Source organism: Jaculus jaculus, chromosome 9, assembly GCF_020740685.1.
Source record: "Jaculus jaculus isolate mJacJac1 chromosome 9, mJacJac1.mat.Y.cur, whole genome shotgun sequence".
Taxonomy (NCBI): Eukaryota; Metazoa; Chordata; class Mammalia; order Rodentia; family Dipodidae; genus Jaculus; species Jaculus jaculus.
In genome coordinates this window covers 121,672,237-121,690,991 of record NC_059110.1, presented here as the reverse complement: position 1 = coordinate 121,690,991, position 18,755 = coordinate 121,672,237, and the positions used below count along the sequence as shown (strand labels likewise).

The following is an 18,755-nucleotide window of genomic DNA, read 5'->3' as shown; positions in this document are numbered from 1 at the left end:
GGAACCCCGCGCCCCGGGGAAGAGGAGGAATCTCGTCCCCCCTCGGAGCCCGCCCCGCGGCCCGGCCTCCACATCCGCCCACATCTGGCCGTGCTGGGGCGTCCGGGGGGGAGGGGCCGAGGCTGCGTCCGTCGCCAACAACCCCCCCAACCCGGGCGCAGGCCAGGCTGGGAAAAGTTGGGGGGGGGAGTGAGGGCTGCTCAGGTCGGGTGCCCGGGCCTCTGGCTGTCCCCGCCGAGGCCGGCTCGGGCTCCAGCGCTCCCCTCCCCACCCCAGGCCTTGACGGGCGGGCGGAGCAGCCAGTACGAGCCGGGGAGGCCGGGCCCCGGGTGCGGGAACCTGATCCGCCGGGGAGGCGGGGGCGGGGCGGGGGCCGGGGCGCGGGGAGGGGCCGGCGCCCGCCTTCCTCCCCCATTCATTCAGCCGCTCGTGGGGGGCCGAGGGGGCTCCGGCGACGAGCTCGGCACAGGCTGCAGCGCGGGCGGCGGCGCCCCAGCCAGCGCGCAGGGCCCGGGCTCGGCCCCGGGACGCTTCCTCGCCGTCACCGTCCGCGGGACTTCCCTGCCCACCGCCCGCCACCATGTCCGACCCCGCCGTCAATGCGCAGCTGGACGGGATCATTTCGGACTTCGAAGGTGGGTGCCGGGTCCAGCGGCCCAAGCGGGGGCGAGCTGGGCAGGACCCTCGGGCGCGGGAAGAGGGTCCGCGGAAGGGAGGGAGGCGGGACCCCTCCTTCATCCCCTCGACCCCGATCGCTCGCCCTCTGCTGGAGAGCACCGCTCGTCCCGGGGCCCCACGTCGCCTACGTGGAGCACCGGATGGGTCTGGGGGAACCCTGCGGTTGGGGGGGTGATCGTGCACCTCATGGACCCCCGGCTCTTGCACCGCCGCCGAGGGTTCCCTTCTTTCCATCGTTGTTTGTGTTTGCCGAGCGACAGTCGCCTCCCCCGAGGGCGCCGGGGACTTGTTCGGAACTCCTCGGGAGCGCGCGGGCCCCGTCGGTTCCCTCCCTCTGGTGCGCGCCCTCAGCTCCCGGGTGCCCGCGTGGGAGTGAGCGCCCTCCTTGCCTCGGATCCAGTGGTCGTTTGCGTCCGTTCTGGGGGACCGTCCTCCCCTCCCCCGCCCCAGGCCCCCGGGCTGCGCGGCGTGCGGGCTGGGGAGGGCCACTTCGCCGTGCAGCCCGTGAGCCGGGCGCACCAGAACCACGCAGCGGCGGGGTCCCGGGTGGGGCGTCCCATGGCCCTCATCACCCAGGCCTGGGACAGCCTCATCCACATCCGAGCGAAGGGCACAACCCTGCCGGACCGGGGGGGTGGGGGTTTGGGGGGGAGAAGGGAGGGAAGCCCTGGGTGCGGGCAAGGGCAGCATTTTGTTCCCGCTTCCCTTCCGAGTTTACAAAGCGTGGAGACACTTGGGGCTGTTTCCTCCGAGGGTGGACCTGGCATCCCAGCCCTCGGCCTGTGGGTACGCGCGCTTTCCTGGGGCCCCGCGATTGCTGGTGTGGTGTCTCTGCGTCCCGAGTCCCTCGGAGTAAATAAAGCGTTGGGAAGCGAGTCTCACACAATGGTCTCCGCGCTGTGTCTGGGGCAGGGTTTCCGAGGGGCGGTCCTGCCTTTACCCGGCCTCTGCGCCCGCCCCTCGACCGGGCGCTTCTGCAACCTTGGGCAGAGCCCTCTGGTGGGCCCGGAGCGAGAGAGGATGGACGCCAAGGACTTACAGGCGGCCAGGTACCAAGCTCACCCTGAGAGTCACCAGCCAGAGATACTGTTTGCTCCCGACTCAGCCGCCCACATAACCCACCAGAGTTCAGCGTCATCTCTAAGTGGGGGTGATGGAGTGACACCTGGAGACCAGAGCCCAGAGCCCATGTGTGTGTGTGTGTGTGTGTGTGTGTGTGTGTGTGTGTGTAAAGGAGGAGCTGATGGCCTCTTGGCAGGCATAGACTTTGCAAAACCTATCATGTCATAGCGTGGGGAGTTGTGGCCTGCAGAGCTGTTAGGACTTGCGTCCCTGACCATGTAGAGCTCTTGGGTTTTCCCCACGTCTGTTTAGTTCTGTTTTGCCTTCTGCAGCCTGGTGGTCACCTCCCTCCCTGGGTCACACGTTTGTGCATCCTCCGCTCTGGAGACTTTCATCCTCCTACAGCGTGTCATGTCCCAGTCAGCCAGTCTGGTCCCTTCTCTGCACACGGGCTCATGGGCAGAGACACTGCCCACCTCAAGTCCGTGGGCAGTTTGCAGGCCTGGGGGCATTCGGGGCTGTGCTTTCATTCCCGCAGGAATAGCAGTTGGGGGTGGGCTTTCTGGAGAGGCGTCAACGGTGGTCTAATGTGCACTGTGGAGGCCAGCAGCGTCCTATCCCTGAGGGTCCTTGTATGTCACTTCTTTGTCACCCCATCATGCTCCTCCAACTGGTGGCCTCTGGGCTGCCTCCCAAGCCGGCTTCTTGACCCTCAAATTAAGTCCAAGACAATGGCCTCATTGAGAGCATCCTGGTACAGCAATTGGCAGTCCTTTGATTGGGGGAGGATTTCGTAGTCTTAGGGAGTAGGGCCTTGATCTTTACTTCCCTGTGGTCATCGGCCCTCCCTCCCCCATCACCGGTGGAAGTGTGTGTGCATGAGTGTGTACAAGTGTACACAGTGCTTGAGTGAGAGGCCAGAAAAGTGACCCTCCCCAGTGCTCTATGAGTGTGGAATGGAATTGATATGTGGGTAACCTGGGCATGTGGGGGGTCAGATAGTCTTGGGTAGTTTGGGATGAAGGGACTTGGGGAAGGGCGATCCGAGAGGAGGGTGGCATGGGTGAGAGGAGATGGCAGTCGGCATCAGGGCAGGGAAAGGTCACCGTGGACTATCGGGAGAAGTCGGGCGGGGGAGGCTGACCTTGAGTGAAAGTAGGAATTTGACTGCAGGGTGGAAGAAAGAGAGCTTTCTGGTCAGGCTGCTGCTGTAGGCGGCAGGCAGGGAGCAGCTGGGGAGATTGGAAGGAGCGGGCCTATTAAGGGGCTGGGGTGTGTGTGTGGGGGGCAGGCAAGGCTGTGATCCGAGGCGTCCAGCCACAGAGGGCCAGGTGAGCCCTGAGAGCGGCGTGGCAGTTCGCTGGGAAGCAGCTGCTGGTCTGAGCAGAGCTGGGGGAGCGTGCTGTCTTTGCTCAGGGGCTGTCCAGGGGCCTCCGGGGGTCTGCCCATCCCGTCTGCCAGGTAGGTGCAGAGGGGAGGGATTAAAGAGGCAGAGGTCCTGTGGCTGGCCGTAGTGCCTATCATGGAGTGCATGTTGGTTACCGAGGTGCCGTGACCCAGAGGTGGCCACCCCTGCAGAAGGATGAGCTCTGAGCCAGGGCATCTGTTGGGGCGTGGGGTTCAGATACAACAGAGACCCCACCCTGGAGTTCAGCAAGGAGTTTGCAGGGGGGCGGGGCTGGAGTGTCTGGTTATCCAGCCAGAGGAGTCCCTATGGGTGTGTGTTCCGAAGTGAACTCTGCTGGTATCTTCACTCTGGGCATCTGATTATCTTTCTGTTTAATTCTGTCTGTTTCTTACCCCTGATTACCGATCTTCCCCATCCCTGTCCCCAAGGACCCAGGGAACCATATTCTTATTATCACCAAGGATGGAACTGGGGCGTGGGGCGGACTCAGGCTGTTGGGACTGATAGGGTCGCTGAGCCCTCCACAGTCATGAACCTCCAATGTCTCGTCTTTTCTCTCCCTTTAAGGAAGGTCTCGGGGGTCTTCCCCTCCGCCCCGTCTTGTAAGACAATTTAGAGTCTCATTTCCCACCACTTCTTGCTGATTTCCTATGTGCGAGCTCTGCCTTTGCCACTTCCCAGCACAGAGGGCTGCTTGGCGACTGTACCACGCGCCACCCCTGCCTTCCCCCTCCTCCTGCCGTGAGGTGACCGCAGCACCCACCACTCCCCTGTGACGGCGTAGGAAGAAGAGCCACCCTTCCCTCTCCCCTTTCCCAGTCAGGGGAGGCAGCTGGACGGTGTGTTCTCTCCTGAACGCACGCCAAATCCTGTTATCGCAAACGCAGTGACGAAAGCCGCTCCAAGTGGCCGCTGTCCGCACTGGCTCTTGCGGTGACCAGATATGCATGGCCAGAAAGGATTCCTAAAAGTCCTTGGTATTTGTTCACGCAGAAGGCCAAACACTGATTCAAGACCCTGGTGATGTTGACCTGGAGCGCTCCTTCAGGGGTCCCAGAAGAGGCCTTCGGGCTGGGTCCCGTGGGCATTGCAGTCTCCCACCCATGCAGAGTTGGTCGAGGGAGCAGAGAGAGGGGCTCTTGGGTGAGAAGGGACCGTGAAGACACTTCTGAGATGGGGGGGCAGAGGGAGCCGCTGGTGATGGCTGGGCCCAGGGAACACTTCATTCCCTTCAGTGGGGTTTGTGGACCACTGCAGACCCGCCCCTAATCAGTGCGCGGGGGGGGGGCTCCTGCATGACGAATTCTGAGTTCCCACCAACACTTCAGGCTCCCAGAATATTGCCACCTGCCATTCACACCTCCCTGCAGAAGGGGTTGATGAGGTTGCTCAGGGGGACCCCAGGGGAGCCAGGGCTTCCTGGTGTGATGTGCCCAGCCGTGAGAGGGACCAGCCTCTTTGTCAGATCCAACAACTTCAGCCCCCCTGGCTTGATGCCCTGTGTGTCTGGAGACCAGCACTAGACGAGCCAGTCTGTTGTGCCCACTGGACGGAGTGGACAGGTGCGAGTAACATGTGCATGTGGGGGGTCGTATAACTTTGGGCGGCTTGGGATGAAGGGACATGGGGAAGGGCGATTCGAGAGGAGGGGAGCATGGGTCGGGGAGGCTGACATTGAGTGAAAGTAGGAATTTGACGCCGGGTGGGTGGAAGAGAGTTTGTGAGTGCTGTGACCAACCTGCGGCTACACGGAGGGTCACCCTGCCCAGTTGTCCAGGGAGAGATTGGATGGGGGAGGGGCTTTGGTAATGCTTGCTGGCCATGTGACATCACAGGGATGTATGAAAGAGGCTGGAAGGGCCAGAGAGATGGCTGAGCAGTTAAAGATGTCAGACAGGTTGGCCCTAAGCCGTAGAAGGTCCCACAGGCAAGAACCCATCCGATCCCACGGTGGGGCCAAAGCTGGACAGCGTGGTCACCACTAATGCTGACCAGATGACTTAGCATCCATAGATCCCTTCTGGGAGTTCCTCTGAGTCCGGCAGATACCCAGGTTCCTGGCCGAGCAGGGTAGGGGGAGTCCCTTCTTCCTACCCCACTGACATTATGCCTGGAGGTGACCCAGTGCTCCTTGGAGACTAGGGTCATAGGAAGGTTGTAGGCTCTTCTGGAAGATTGACCCAGTGTCTTGAACCTGAATGTCACTGATGGGTGGAGCATATGTCCATCTACAGGGCCAAAGGCTGCCAGGCACTGGGGGAATGCTGCTGTCAGCTGAACTGTGAAGGCGGGGCAGCTGAAACACATGGATACAGCGACCCCCAGTCCCCTCATCCAGAGGCACAAGCTATAAATTGTGTGTGTGGTGCAGAACTGGGCTCTGAGTTGTGACTGTCCAGTGATGACCGTGAGAGCTGAGGGGCCAGTCTGCGCGCTTGCCACGGGCACTCGCTCTGCACCTCCATACCACTAAGGGCTTGGGGCATCTGGACCTGGGGTGGGGGCTGTTGCCTAGGAGTGAGCCCCTAGGGTTGGTGGCAGCCACAGCCAGTTGATCAGCTAGCACACAGTGGGCTTGCTGTGGCCGCACTTGTGGGCAAGGCTGACCTGCTGGTGAATATCCGGCACCTACCACATGCATGGCTGGCACTCCCAAGGGCTTCTGAGGGATTATGAGCGGGTAGAAGCTGGGAGCTCCCTGCCTGGTGACTGGTGGCCTTAGCCTGTCCCTCTCGGGGTGCTGAGCTTGGCATCTCGGTGCCAGGAGGAGAAAGCTGGTACCTTCCTTTCTCCAGCTCCCACTTCAAGGATGAAACAGACCTGATTCCAGGGCAGTGCTGTGTCTCTCTGTTCACTGCCCTGGGACCCCGGAGATCAGTGGGGGGTGCCTTGCTCCTCCTGGCAGAAAGATGGAAGGAACTCTGTCCTGGATTTGGGGGTGGGTGGGGTACGACGTAGATGCCTTGAGCAGCAGACTAGCCCCCCTCTGAGCAAGGCAGAAGACAAAGGGAAGGGGACGGTACCAGCAAGGACAAGATGAGTCCTGGACATTGGCAGCACTTTAAAAAAAAATTGACAGTAAACTTGAAGTTTCTGAAACGTCTGTTGGTCCCCGTCTGAACGGAGCCAGGCTGTGTCCAGTGCAAGTTAAACAACCAGAGCTCAGAAATGCCCTCCAGGCGCCTGAGGGTGTCCCGAGGCAACTGGTGGTGGTGTCTGGCTGGAGGGATGACGAATCCTTGAGCTTCTGAGACTGTATTCCAGAGAATTCCAGGCTGTTTGGTCTTATAAGTAAGTCAGAGAGCCTCCAAATTTGGGGGAAAAAAAATCAAGAGGGCTTTTGGAAATAAAACCAGTTTGACCTTTCTTCCTCAGTGTCTAGGTCAAAAGAAAATACAAGAACTTGTTTCCCAGCTGGGTTTGGGGGAGTGAATTTTAAGAAGTAGATGGATGATCTGTAACTCTAATCCCAGCACTTAGAAGGCTGAGGCAAGAGGATTGCTGTGAGTTTGAGGCTAGCCTAGGCTACGTATGGAGCCCCCCCCCCCCCCCCGTCCGAACCTTCGTCCCAGAAAAATAGCCTGGGCGTCAAGCTCTGGACAAGTGCCCCCCCCCCCCCCAGCCTCCAGGCTGCCCAGAGCCCAATTTACCATCATGTCCTTGGCCCCTAATGGGGATTTCTGGGATCTGGCTTTTCTCCGCCCTCCCCCCCATTCTTTCCACAAATGGTTCCTCTCTGAGAGCCTGGGTCTCCGAGCCCGGGTACAGTCTGTGTAAGGCCTTTCTGGATTCCTGGTTTTTATCTCCATCGCACAGCTGGTGTCAGGAAGAGCTTTCAGACCCTTGCTGTCTTGGCAGATGGACTAGGGCAGGGCTCGGGCACCCCCCTCTAGAAGGCTGCAGCGGAGGGACCTCAAGGTATGAGGGAAGCAGGCCACCTGGGCTCCAGACAGGCCGCTTTCTGCCTCAAGAAGATCAGGGCTGACCAGCCTCATCTGTCCTTTTGGCGGGAAGAGAGTGGTCAGGCCCAGGTGTGGGGCCGGTAGGATGAGCGCCCTGCTGCTCCCCTCCCCCAGGCCCTGCCTGGTTCTGAGTGCAGGGGCCTGCTCGTCTGGCAGATTCCAAACTCCAGGCAGTGCCTCCCTGGGCGCAGGAAGCAGGCTCTGAGCAGGGATTTGGCCTTACTTTCCACGTGGGTGGGCAGTTTCCCTGGGAGGGGTAGACCAGGCCCCTGCCTTGTATCCCCCCAGAGACCGATGCTATCTGTGGTAAAAGCGGACAAGTTTTCCTGGCTCCAAGCCAGGCCTGGAGGGGCTGTGTTCTCTGCTGTCCCCTGCCTGCTGTCCCCCATTATGGGTCATGCAATAGAGTGCTCTGGAAATTAGCTAGGCTTTGTTCTTTGTTGGTTTATTTTTGTTGTTGTTGTTGTTTGTTCTTTAGTGCAAAATGCGGCCACAATTTTCTTTTGCTATTTCTGCAGACTTGTGTATGCATAAGTCCCCGTGTGCCCACATCTGGCACAGATTCCCTGGGCACTGAGGCTGAGAGTGTGGTGGGCATTAGGCAGAACCTCACCACCACCATTAGGGTCTCCCCCAGTCAGACCCTGCTGTACTTGTGTATGGGATCTGGGTGAGGAGGAAAGCATCTATTTGGGGCACATTGCAGCCCCCCAGTACAGGAGAGAGTGGAGGCCCAGGTCCTGGCCCAAGGACAGGATAGGGACACTCCTCCCCTAACCTTCGCAGCAGCCACAGCCAGGCCAGGCTGCAGGCCTGTGACATAGTTACCTCTCTGCTAATATTTAAACGATGAAGCCAGGCTCCTGCAAACAGCTGCCCTGGAGCCAGCTGAGCCTCCCTGCCTCCCCACCTCCCCCATTGCATTCTTTGTCTCTGACCCAAGTCCCGACCCTTCCAGCTGTTTCTCCCCCCACCCCCCATGCCTCACAGGCATCTCCTCTGTCCTAGCTTCTTATTAGTTTTCATATTCTCTTTTTTTTTTTTTTCAAGGTGGGTCTCACTCTAACCCAAGCTGACCCGGAATTCACTATGGAGTCTCAGGGTTGCCTCGAACTCACGGCGATCCTCCTACCTCTGCCTCCCGAGTGCTGGGACTAAAGGCGTGCGCCACCACTCCTGGCTCTTTTTTTTTTTTTTTTTTTTTTAAGGTAAGGTCTTGTTCTAGCCCAGGCTGACCTGGAATTCACTATGTAGTCTCAGGCTGGCCTTGAACTCAAACTATCCTCCTACCTCTGCCTCCTGAGTGCTGGTATTAAAGATGTATTCCACCATGCCTAGCTCATATTCATTTATTTAATTATTTATTTTAATTTTATTTATTTATGTGAGAGAGCAAGAGACAGAAAGAGGCAAACACACACACACACACAGAAAGAGAGAGAGAGAGAGAGAGAGAGAGAGAGGGAGAGAGAGAGGGAGAATGGGTGCACCAGGGCCTCCAGTTATTGCAAACGAACTCCAGACGCATGCACCACCTTGTGCATCTGGCTTACGTGGGTCCTGGGGAATCAAACCAAGGTCCTTTGGCTTTACAGACAAACACCTTAACTGCTAAGCCATCTCTCCAGCCCCATTTTTTAAAAAAGATACTTGGTGACTTCCTTTTTAAAAAACATTATTTTAGAGAGGAGAGAGAGAGAGAAAACAGAGGGAGAGAGAGAATTGGCACGACAGGCCTTCAGCCACTGCAATCGAACTCGAGACGCTTGTGCCACCTAGTGGACATGTGCAACCTTGCGGTTGCCTCACCTTTGTGTGTCTGGCTCACGTGGGATTTGGAGAGTCAAACATGGGTCCTTAGGCTTTGCAGGCAAGTGCCTTAACCACTAAGCCATCTCTCCAGCCCTCATATTCATGTTTTTAACTGCACCCCTGCTTTATATGCTAGGGCTTTTAAATCCCCTACCCCCATTCCGGCAAGGGGAGCTGGGCTGCAAGGGTATTGCAGATGCTGCTGGGCAGACCCATGTTATCCCAGTGGAACCACCTACCATCACTCCCACTGCTGAGAACTACTCCCTGGCCCCGCCACGTGCCACCTCACAGAGCGAAATCTTTGTCTCTCCTGTCCGGCTGACTGCCGCTTGGGTGTGGTGGAAATCTCCACCCGTTTGACAGTGATGAGTGGGGATCCCAGGCTTTCAAGATTGGGGAGCTGATTTGTAGACTGCCCCAGCCTTCCAGCTTGTCCCCAGCTTGGGGCCACATCTGTGAGAAACGTGAAATGGGAGCTCCTGTTTGATTTGTTAGGTCAGGATGGGCTTTAGTGCGATGGGCTCCTGGCATTTGGGGTCTCGCTCTCGGAGGCCCAGTTGGGACTTGTGGGCAGAGCGCATGTGTCGTCCGCTCCCCTCTTGTCCGTGCTGCGGCGCTGGGCAAGTCATTCGCCTCTCGGTGCCCCCATTTCCCATCTGCAGGAAAAGTGAACCAGTCTTCCTGGCTCCACAACAGCCTAGGCGGCCACGTCCTCTGCTGTGCCCTGCCTGGTGTTCCCCATTACAGATCAGAAAGTGGATATCTGGACACAAGCTGGCTTTTGAATTTCCCTTTAGTGCAAAAAAAAAGGTGCCAAGTCCTCTCGTCATTTATTTTTCACATGTGTTGTTGTATGTTTGCTCATATGTACGGGCGCACATTTGTGTGCGGGTTAGGGTGTGTGTGCAGGTCTGTGTGGAGACCAGGGTTGATGTTCAGGTCTTTCTCAGTCACTGTCCATCTATTCTTTTTAAAAAAATTATTATTTAGAGAGAGAGAGAGAGAGAGAGACAATGAGCGAGCCAGAACCTTCAGCCTGCTGCAAATGAATGCCAGGTGCATGCGCCCCCTTGTGTGCATGTGCGGCATTGCGTGCTTGTGACACTGCCTCTGGTACGTGGGACCTGGAGACTTGAACATGAGTTCTTAGGCTTTGCAGGCAAGCGCCTTAACCACAAAGCCATCTCTCCAGCTCTGTCCATCTATTCTTTGAGACAGGATTTCCCCAGACTTAGCGCTCACCGATAGCCGTAGAGTACTAGCACTTTGCATTTCTGGGACAAAGCTGACCAAAGGGAGTTGATGGGAGGAGAGGGTTTATCGAGGCCCATGGTCATGAGAAGAAGCTCCATGATGGCAGGGGACAGCTTGGCATGAGCAGAGGCTGGACACCACCTCCACGACAGCAGGTGGAGAACGAGCAGGAGAGTGAGCCGAACTCTGGCAAAGGGGAGCTAGCTCTAACACCCCTAAGCCTGACCCCCAACCAGAATACCTCCTGTAGCAAGCCTCCACCTCCAAAATTACTGTCAGCTGGGGTTCAGACATTCAGAACACATGAGTTTATGGGGGACGTCCACTTCAAGCCATCACAACTAGCTAGCCAGTGAGCACCAGGGGTTCCCCGCCTCGGCCTCCCCAGAGCTGGCATCACACGCGTCTTACGTAGTCTCTGGGGATCTGAACTCAGGTGCTCGTGTTTGCACAGCAAGCACTTTGTCTGCTGAGCCGTCTCCCCAGTTTCTGCAGATACGCGTCCCAGAGAGACGGCTGCCCTCGGGGGGCCTGAGGAGGGAGGGAGGATGAGGAGGCACTCGGGAGGCCCTGACTCCAGAGCCAGGCGACGAGGCCTCTGCCACACACGGCGTGAGGGCCCTCGTGCAGTGGGGACAGATGAGCAAGCCTGGCTCCTGTTCCCTGGAGGATGACTGTCAGCAGGAGGAAGGTGACAGTGGCTCTGGAGGAGGGAGGGGAGGTGATGCATTTCCTGCAGCTGGAACGTGAAGTCAGTGGGTTTGTGTGTGCGTGTGCGTGCGCGTGTGTGTGTGCGTGCGCGTGTGCGTGCTGTTCCCAGGTCCCGGTGGTGGTGGAGGGACCTTCTCTCTCTAAAGTGACATAATGTAGGCCTTGGGCAGGTTTGGGGACCTTGTGACCGCCACACCTCCTTTGTCCTCAGGAGCGCTCAGTGGGTGGCTGAGTTGTGGGTGTCCTTCAGTCTGTGACTGCCCCAGGAGTCGGGAGTTGAGCAGTGGCCAAAGCTGGACATTGTCCTTGGGTGACTGCTGGGAAGTGAGCTGGGGGAGGGGCAGGCTGCTGAGCTGGCAGCTCTCGGCCCGGCAGGGCTGTGTCCGTCCGGAATGGTGTGCCTTATGGGGTTTCCTTCTTGCAGGATTCCGGAGGGCGGGTGGTGGAGCTGAGGCTGTGTGCTCACAGAGCGTCCAGATGTCCACCTGTCACCCCTGGGCAACATCTTAGGGTGCCCAGACTCACCACTCCCTGAGCCAGAGCCAGAGCCTCCAGGAGCTAAAGGCCAGCAGTGAGTTTTAATAAGCTCCCAAAGTGATTCTGGTGAGCAGTCCAAGCTGTGGATAGTGGCCTGGAGTCAGAAGCTTAGAAATGTAGAGAAATCTGCAGTCAGGATCCAGGGATGCGTGGGCCCTGGCCACAGTGACCTACAGGCTCTCAAAGTGCACATGCCAGCCAGGAGCTGCTCAGAGGATAAGGTATTGGCTACCCAAGTGTGAGTCCTTCAGTTCAGTGCGGTTCCACCGTACCGGTGGCAGGCACCCTGTCGTGAGAAGGGAGGCCGAGATAGGAGAACCCTCTGGAGGCTCGGGGGCCAGTGAGTCTGGCCAAGAGTGCCGAGCAGTGAGAGACCCTGCCTTGAACGCTGTGGGAGGCAAAGACTGACACCAGAAGTTATCCTCTGACCTCCGCACCCACACTCACACATAGGGACACACGCGTGCCCACAGACACACGCGCCACACGCACATCACGCAGCAGCATGCGGGATGTCAAGACACTGGTGGTAGTTATCTGGCATCATCGTGGGGTTTGGGGTTTCTTCTGTGTGTACTTTTGTGGGTACGTGAAGTACGTGTGTGATGTGTGGCGTACGCATGTGTGTGTGCCAAGGGGCATGGCCCACGCACGTGTGTAGGGGCCAGAGGAGAATGCCGGGTGTCTTTCTCTTAGCACTCACCTTGAAACTGGGTCTGTCCCGCAACCAGGCGCTGCTGTCTGTCAGCAGTCCCCAGGGCGCTCGTTTTGGCTCCCTGAGTACCGGGGTTCCGGACATGTATGGCCACACCCAGGTTTTTAGGTGGGTTCTGTGGAACTGAACTTGGTGGCCTCTGGGCCCAAGAGGTTTTCGTGCTTAAATGGCAAGTACTCTTAGCCACTGAGCCATCTCAGCCCTGTGGGTTTTTTTTTCTCTTCTCTCATTTTCTGATCCGTGTCAGCCTCCATCGTCCTAGATTGTCAGGAAACAGACCAGAAGGGTCACGTGTGTGTTCCAGGGTAGGGTGTGTACATATGGTCCTTGTCCTCTGTGCCACATCCGGCAGACTTCCAGCTCTGGGCGATCTGCAGAGCTCCCCAGTCCTCCCACACTGAGCGGCTGTGAGGATGGCTTGGCTGAAAACTCCATCTTTAGCTGAGAAAAGGTTGGCCAACAGGATCTTCCTTCTTCCTGTCCCAGCCCCTCCCCTAGCTTCTGGTCCCTGCTGGGGCAGTAGCTCCCAGGCGGTCTTGAGGGGTGGGGTGCTGAGAGCTGATTGCTGCTACTGTGAAAGGCCTGGCTACCTGGGCCCCCAAAGGCAGGGCAGAGGTTAGGGGCTGATTGCCTGCTGTGGGCAGTGGAGTTGGAGGCCCTGGGCTAGAGTGTTCTCTGGCGCCCAGGGCTTGGATTTACTGTAAATAAGTAGTTCCTCCAATGTTTTTGGCACTGGCGTCAACAGAATTGAGGGGGCATCTGCTTACAGTATGTGGCCCTGGAGGGGCGGCGACAGCCCACCTGACCCGAGTAGACAGGTGCTGCCCGGGGGGGGGAGACTGGCTCTGGATTCCCCCCCCCCCTCTTGTAAACAAAGTCCAGGCAACACATGGAAGGTGGCATAGCATCCATGGGTGCTGAGGACCCAGGGCCTGTCCTGCACAGGAGGGTGGAGGGGGGTTGCCCTATCTTCCCCACCCAGGAAGACTTTCCCAAAGCTCTTGACGCCAGGCAGCGGGCTGCTCAGAAGCTCAAGGAGAGAAAGGAAGGCAGTGTTCTCAGCCTCGGAGCTGGGACTGGGTGGGCGTCGAGAGAACAGATGGACAGAACAAATGTGTGAGACATGGAATGAGGTGGGGACAGCGTGATCAGTCCCTGGAGGCTCAGGGGTTTGGAAGAGGCGGTGGAGGCTGAGGAGCAGGGAACACATACCCTTAGGTTTGCTAAGGTCGCAGCCCAGATGGAACTGGAAACGTGGGGGAGGCCAGAAGCGCCAGCTCCAGGTGTCTGCGGGGTGGGATCTTTCTGGGGCCCTGAGGGGGTCCTGTGCCAGGCATTGTCTTTAGCTCCTGGTGAGTCCCGGCAGGTCCGGTCATCCCTGAGCGTGCAGCTGTGTCCCTCTGTTTGCCACACCAACCTCATGCGGCCTGCTTTGTGTCTCTAGCTTCTCTTTCTCTCACTCTCTTTTTTAAATATTTTATTGATTGATTGATTGATTTGACAGAGAAAGAGGGGGTGGGGAGAGAGAGACAGAATGAGAATGAATGGACACGCCAGGGCCTCCAGCCACTGCAAATGAACTCCAGATGCATGTGCCCCCTTATGCATCTAGCTAACGTGGGTCCTGGGAAATCGAACCTAGGTCCTTTGGCTTTGTAGGCAAGTGTCTTAACTGTTAAGGCCATCCCTCCAGTCCCCCCCATTTTTTTGAGGTATGGTCTTGCTCTAGCCCAGGCTGATTTGGGATTCACTCTGTAGTCTCAGGGTGGCCTCGAACTCCTGGTGATCCTCCTACCTCTGCCTCCTGAGTGCTGGGATTAAAGGTGTGCGCCGCCACGCTCGGCCGCTGGCTTCTGTTTTTCTGTCTCTTATTAGGACACTTGCTGGATTGAGAACCTGCCTTACTGAGCCCCAGGATGACCTCATCTTGTGACCCCCTAATGACATCTGCAGAGATGAATGCTGCCCAGCTAGGGTTGCCCTCGTAGGTACCCGGAATTAGGACTTCTCTGTGGACATCTCTGTGGGGCACCACTGAGTCTGTGACACGACTGGTCTTGGGGAAGCACTGTATGGGGATCAGGAACAGACCGGGATGTTCTTTGTTGTGTGACTTGAGTGACCACTGGCCTCACTACAGTGTTTCTACTTTAGACCATGGAGGCAGCTGCGGCATGGGAGAAGCAAGAGACCCAAGACTGTCCCCTGTATTCTCCCCCTGCAGCACCCCGCATGGTCCAGGCTCCAGGGTGGGTGGACAAGGCCGCGTCCTGGGCCTGGGGTGAGCCTGGGGAGCAGCTGTGAGCTCTGTTGGCAGATTCCAGTCACCTTCATCTGCCATCCAGTCGTCGTCCTCTAAGGGTGACTGTACTGCCCTCTCTTCCCCTGGGACCCCTGGGTCCAGCTCCTTCTCTTGGGCACTAGCCCTCCTGCGAGGCTTCCGACAGCTATGAGCTGTTGGTGTGGAGACCTCTGACTGTGAGCTGCTCTTGGCTTATGCCCAGGGTTCCAGCCTAGCCCAAGGCCACACCCTGCTCACACAAAGATCCAGAAGGTTCAGGAGGATTTCACAGAGCTTTCTAGGGGTTTTGCTGGCTGAGAGGGGGAGCCCCAGGAGGACCACAGCAGGAGGAACCCCCACCAGGCCCTGCCTGTCTCTCACCCTGGGCTGTTTAGAGTTGCTCAGCAGCCCCTCTCATGGAGGTACCGCTGCACCATGGCAGCTCCTTCTGGAAACTTCTCAGTGTCCAGCTGTGTCCTCTCTCCCCTTTTCACTTTCAGTTTTCTGTGAACCGTTTTCTTTGCCAAAACCATCATGTCTTTGAGGTAGAGACCAAGAGCCCCCCACCCTTGATTTGAGTTCAGTAGAACCTGAACTGGGCAAGACCATGTGGTCATGGTGGCTCCATTTCTACCTCCAGCCAGCCTGGTGAACCTTGGGTCTGGTTATTGAAGGCTGCCTTCTGACCCCCTCCCCTGACTCTTGGGTGCCTCTCTGACCGGGGCCTGAACTCTGCTCCCCTGGGTCACTGTGCCCTGTAATTAGGCCAGAGCTCATATCAGCCTGGGCCTCGGGCCACAGTACAGAGAGCCCCATCTGGCCCTTTGGCATCCCTGGCTGGCATGATTAATGGAAGGCTCCACCTGGGCCAAGTGGCTCCTGGAGTTAGGCTTCTTTTTCTCCTCCTCCTTTTTTTTTTTTTTTTGCATTTTTAAAGTGCTTTTCCCATTTCCTCCATTGGTCAGTGGTGTGGGAAGGGAGGGAGGCTTCTCTGCTGGGGAGGTCAGGGCTGGCCACTACCCATGTGGGCAGTAACTGGTTTGAGAACAGAAAAGGAAGAAATAGCCAGACCAGGAAACTGGGCCCAGGCGCAGCTCTGCCCTGCGCAGAGAGGAAACTGACCGCGCCTTCCTCACAGTCTCTGGCCCCGACCCCCAGCAGGGGTTTGCCATCATAGAAGGGACCCCTGCGCCGGCAGGCCAGCTGGCTGGACTGGCTTTTGAGACTCTTTCTTGGAGCGGCCCTTGCAGGGAGGATTATGGGACGAGGGCCTCGCCAGGAACCTCAGGATATGGGGGAGCAGTGTTCAGGGGGCCAGGCACCTTCCGCCGTAGGTGGGGAGGAAACAATGAAGGTGGTGGGGATCCTTGGGGGAGGGGAGGGCGAGTATGTGGAGCTGGACACTGGGCTGTGTCCCCAGACAGGCCCTGGCAGGGTATCTGGGCTGCCCAGAGGATGTGGGTGGATTAAAGCGCAGGAAAACTACCTCCTCCTCTGGGACTCCTGACCCCTGTGACCCCTGACATGTGTGGCCCCAGAGCTGCAGGCTGTGGTTTTGTTTTTTTGAAGTCTGTCACCCCCACAGCCTCCCTTCTCTACTCATCAGCTGTCATTTATTAGGGAGCCTTTGACCTCAGAAGAGCCAGAGGTCACCTGATCCCTTCTCCTCCCCTGGCCCCACCACACCCAGTCCCTCCTCCAGGAACCCCATCCAATTCTGAACACACTTCTGCCAAGCGTGGTGGCCACGCACTTACAATCCCAGCACTTGGGAGGTGGAGGCAGGAGGATCAGGAGTTCCATGTGAGTTTGAGGTCTGCCCCTGGGCAACCTGAGACCCTGTCTAAAAACCAAAGACACAAGGCAGGAGAGACGGGTCAGTGGGTAAAGTGCTTGTCACACGCAGCATGAGGGCCCGTGTAAAAAACCAGGCATGGTGTGTGTCATGCGCCTGTAATCCCAGCACTGGGAAGACAGAGACAAGAGGAATTGCTGAGTAGCTCATCAGGCCACATGGATGAGCCCTGGGTTCAGTGAGGTGCCCTGTCTCAAAAAAAAGGAAGAAAGAGAGATGTTAAGGAAGACACCATTAACCTTTTGATGCATACATGCATGTGCACTGCACACATGTGCATCCCCATGTATAAGCTCATATACACACACACACACAAGTAACCAAAAAGAAACCTCAACTTTTAGGGAGCTTCTTCCCCGTAACTACCCAGATTGGCAGCTTGCGCCCTCTCCTGTCCTGCTTCTCTTGGGGGTAGGCAACAAGCCTCTGGTTCACGGGAGAGGTGTCCTGGAGTTCCCACAGCTGTAATTTAGCCAAAGAGAAAAGGAGTTCTCTTGGAGTGATCTTTAAAGTCTTCCTGGAATGACCCTGGGGCCAGGCTGAGGTGGGAGGTGAGAGACCAGCCAGCACCAAGAGGAAACCAGGAGCCATCTGCTGAGGTCCCAGCTCAGCTCTGGGCAAAGGAGACTTCTTGGATCAGTAGATGCACGTGTTTGAGAAGGCTTGTGGCCCTGTGAGGTGGCTTCCTGATTCTGAGTGTGGTCACCCAAGACCCTCTGGGGTGGGGGGAGCGTTATCTGCTGCAAGTCACAGGGGTGACCCTGTGGCTTCTCCCTGGGGATATCTGGGAGTGAAAAGGAAGCATGAGTGACTAGCAGGTGGGAGCTGGGAGCCTCCCAGGTGGGCAGATGGGGGGGGGGAGCCGCTTAGGCAGCCAGGGCCAGGCGTGAGAAGGGGCCACTGGGAGAGGCGTTTGCCGGTGGGTGTGAGCTTGGCTTGGCAGGAGCTGGTGGACTGCCAGGGTCAGGAAGCTCATCCAGGGCACTGTTCCTTCCTTGAGACTGAGGACCAGAGGTCGGAATGTGTTAAGCCCGTCCCCTCTCGATCCCCTGCCACCTGGCCTGGCGCACTCTGGGACTGCCTCCTGGTTCGGTAATTGGCCATTTCAGCTACCTCTGGGCTAAGAGGAGGGAAGGCCACCTTGCCCCTGCTCCTACCTCTGCATTCCACCCAAAGCCCCTCCTTCCCACGGCAGTTCCTCTCCTCTCTTCAAAACCCTCTTCCTGACTCCCACTCTTTTTGGCTCTCCAGCTTTTGGTGTGTACAGTAACCCCTTTCTTTCTACTCTCTCTGTCTCTCTCTTTGGCACACACATCTCCCTCTCTGTTCTCTCTCTCTCTCTCTTTCTCACTTTCTTTCTTCCTACTTCTTTGTTTTTCTTTCTGTCCCATTACAGTAGTCTTAGACCCAAGAAGCAGTCTACCTTGGTTCTTCATTGAGAGTCCAGAATCTGATTGAACAGATGGACCCTTAGGAACTTGAACAAGGTGACTCCTGAGATTTGTCTGTCCCCTTTCTTCTTGCTTTCTCTTCCCTCTCCTTTTCTTTCCTTCCTTCCCTCTCCCCCTCCCTTCCTCCCTTTCTTTCTCTCTCTCTCTCTTTTCTGTGCTAAGTCTCACACATAGGCATGAGCTTCACCACTGAGCTGCCCCTCAGTCCTCTCCCCTTTATTTTTATGGATTCTCTCAGGTGGCTTTAGAAGTGTCACAGACTGGGTAGGGAGGGCTTACACCTGTGATGCTGTATTCTCTAGAGTTGTGGAGGCCAGCTGTCCCAACCCAGGGTGTGAGGAGGGCTGGTACCTTCTCCAGACCCGGAGGGACAGGCTGTCCTGCGCCGATCCCAGCTTCTGAAGCTGCCTGTGGTCCTTGGCTTGCAGATACATCCTGGGCACCTGGGTCTCCATCTTCACATGGCTGGATGTCTGTTTTGTGGCTTTATCCTTTTCTTTTATAATAACACTTGCCATTGGATTTGGAGTGCACCCTCACTCTGATGATCTCAGACCCTCGCAGAATTTTTGCTCCACAAATAAGGTCCCAGGGGATAGATCTCATTTAGGGGGACACTATTCACCCATCCATATTTGGCACACCTAGAGGTGGTGCCGGTGTTCTCTGCAGGTACCGTGATAGATTCTGGGAGGTCACCATAAAGAATCCCCAGGGGGCTGGAGAGATGGCTTAGTGGTTAAGGTGTTTGCCTGCAAAGCCAAAGGACCCAGGTTTGATTCCAGGATCTACGGAAACCAGTTGCACAAGGTGGCGCACACATTTGGAGTTCATTTGCAATGGCTGGAGGCCCTGGTACACCCATTCTTTCTCTCTCTCTCTCTCTTTCTGTCAAATAAATAAATAAATAGAAAGAAAAAATTATTAAAAAGAAAAGAATCCCCAGCGCACACACTAGCTAGGTGAATGGGTGAGCTCTGGCTTCAGTTGAGAAGTCCCCATGGTGGAGAGTGATAACGGGAGTTA

General features: G+C 57.1%; 1 protein-coding gene across 4 annotated transcripts in view; it reads left to right on the top strand.

The window, feature by feature from the left end:
• Positions 1-18,755, top strand: part of Septin9 (septin 9) — a 194,355-nt gene that overhangs the window by 78,768 nt on the left and 96,832 nt on the right. Inside the window, exon 1 of one of the 4 annotated variants that reach the window (XM_004655227.2) lies at positions 509-635. The exons of the other annotated variants lie outside the window; for them this stretch is intronic. Coding sequence (XP_004655284.1) covers positions 581-635 — 55 coding nt within the window. The 5' untranslated portion in view covers positions 509-580. Of the gene's footprint in view, positions 1-508; positions 636-18,755 lie in introns of those variants that run through there. 4 annotated transcript variants of the gene reach the window in all.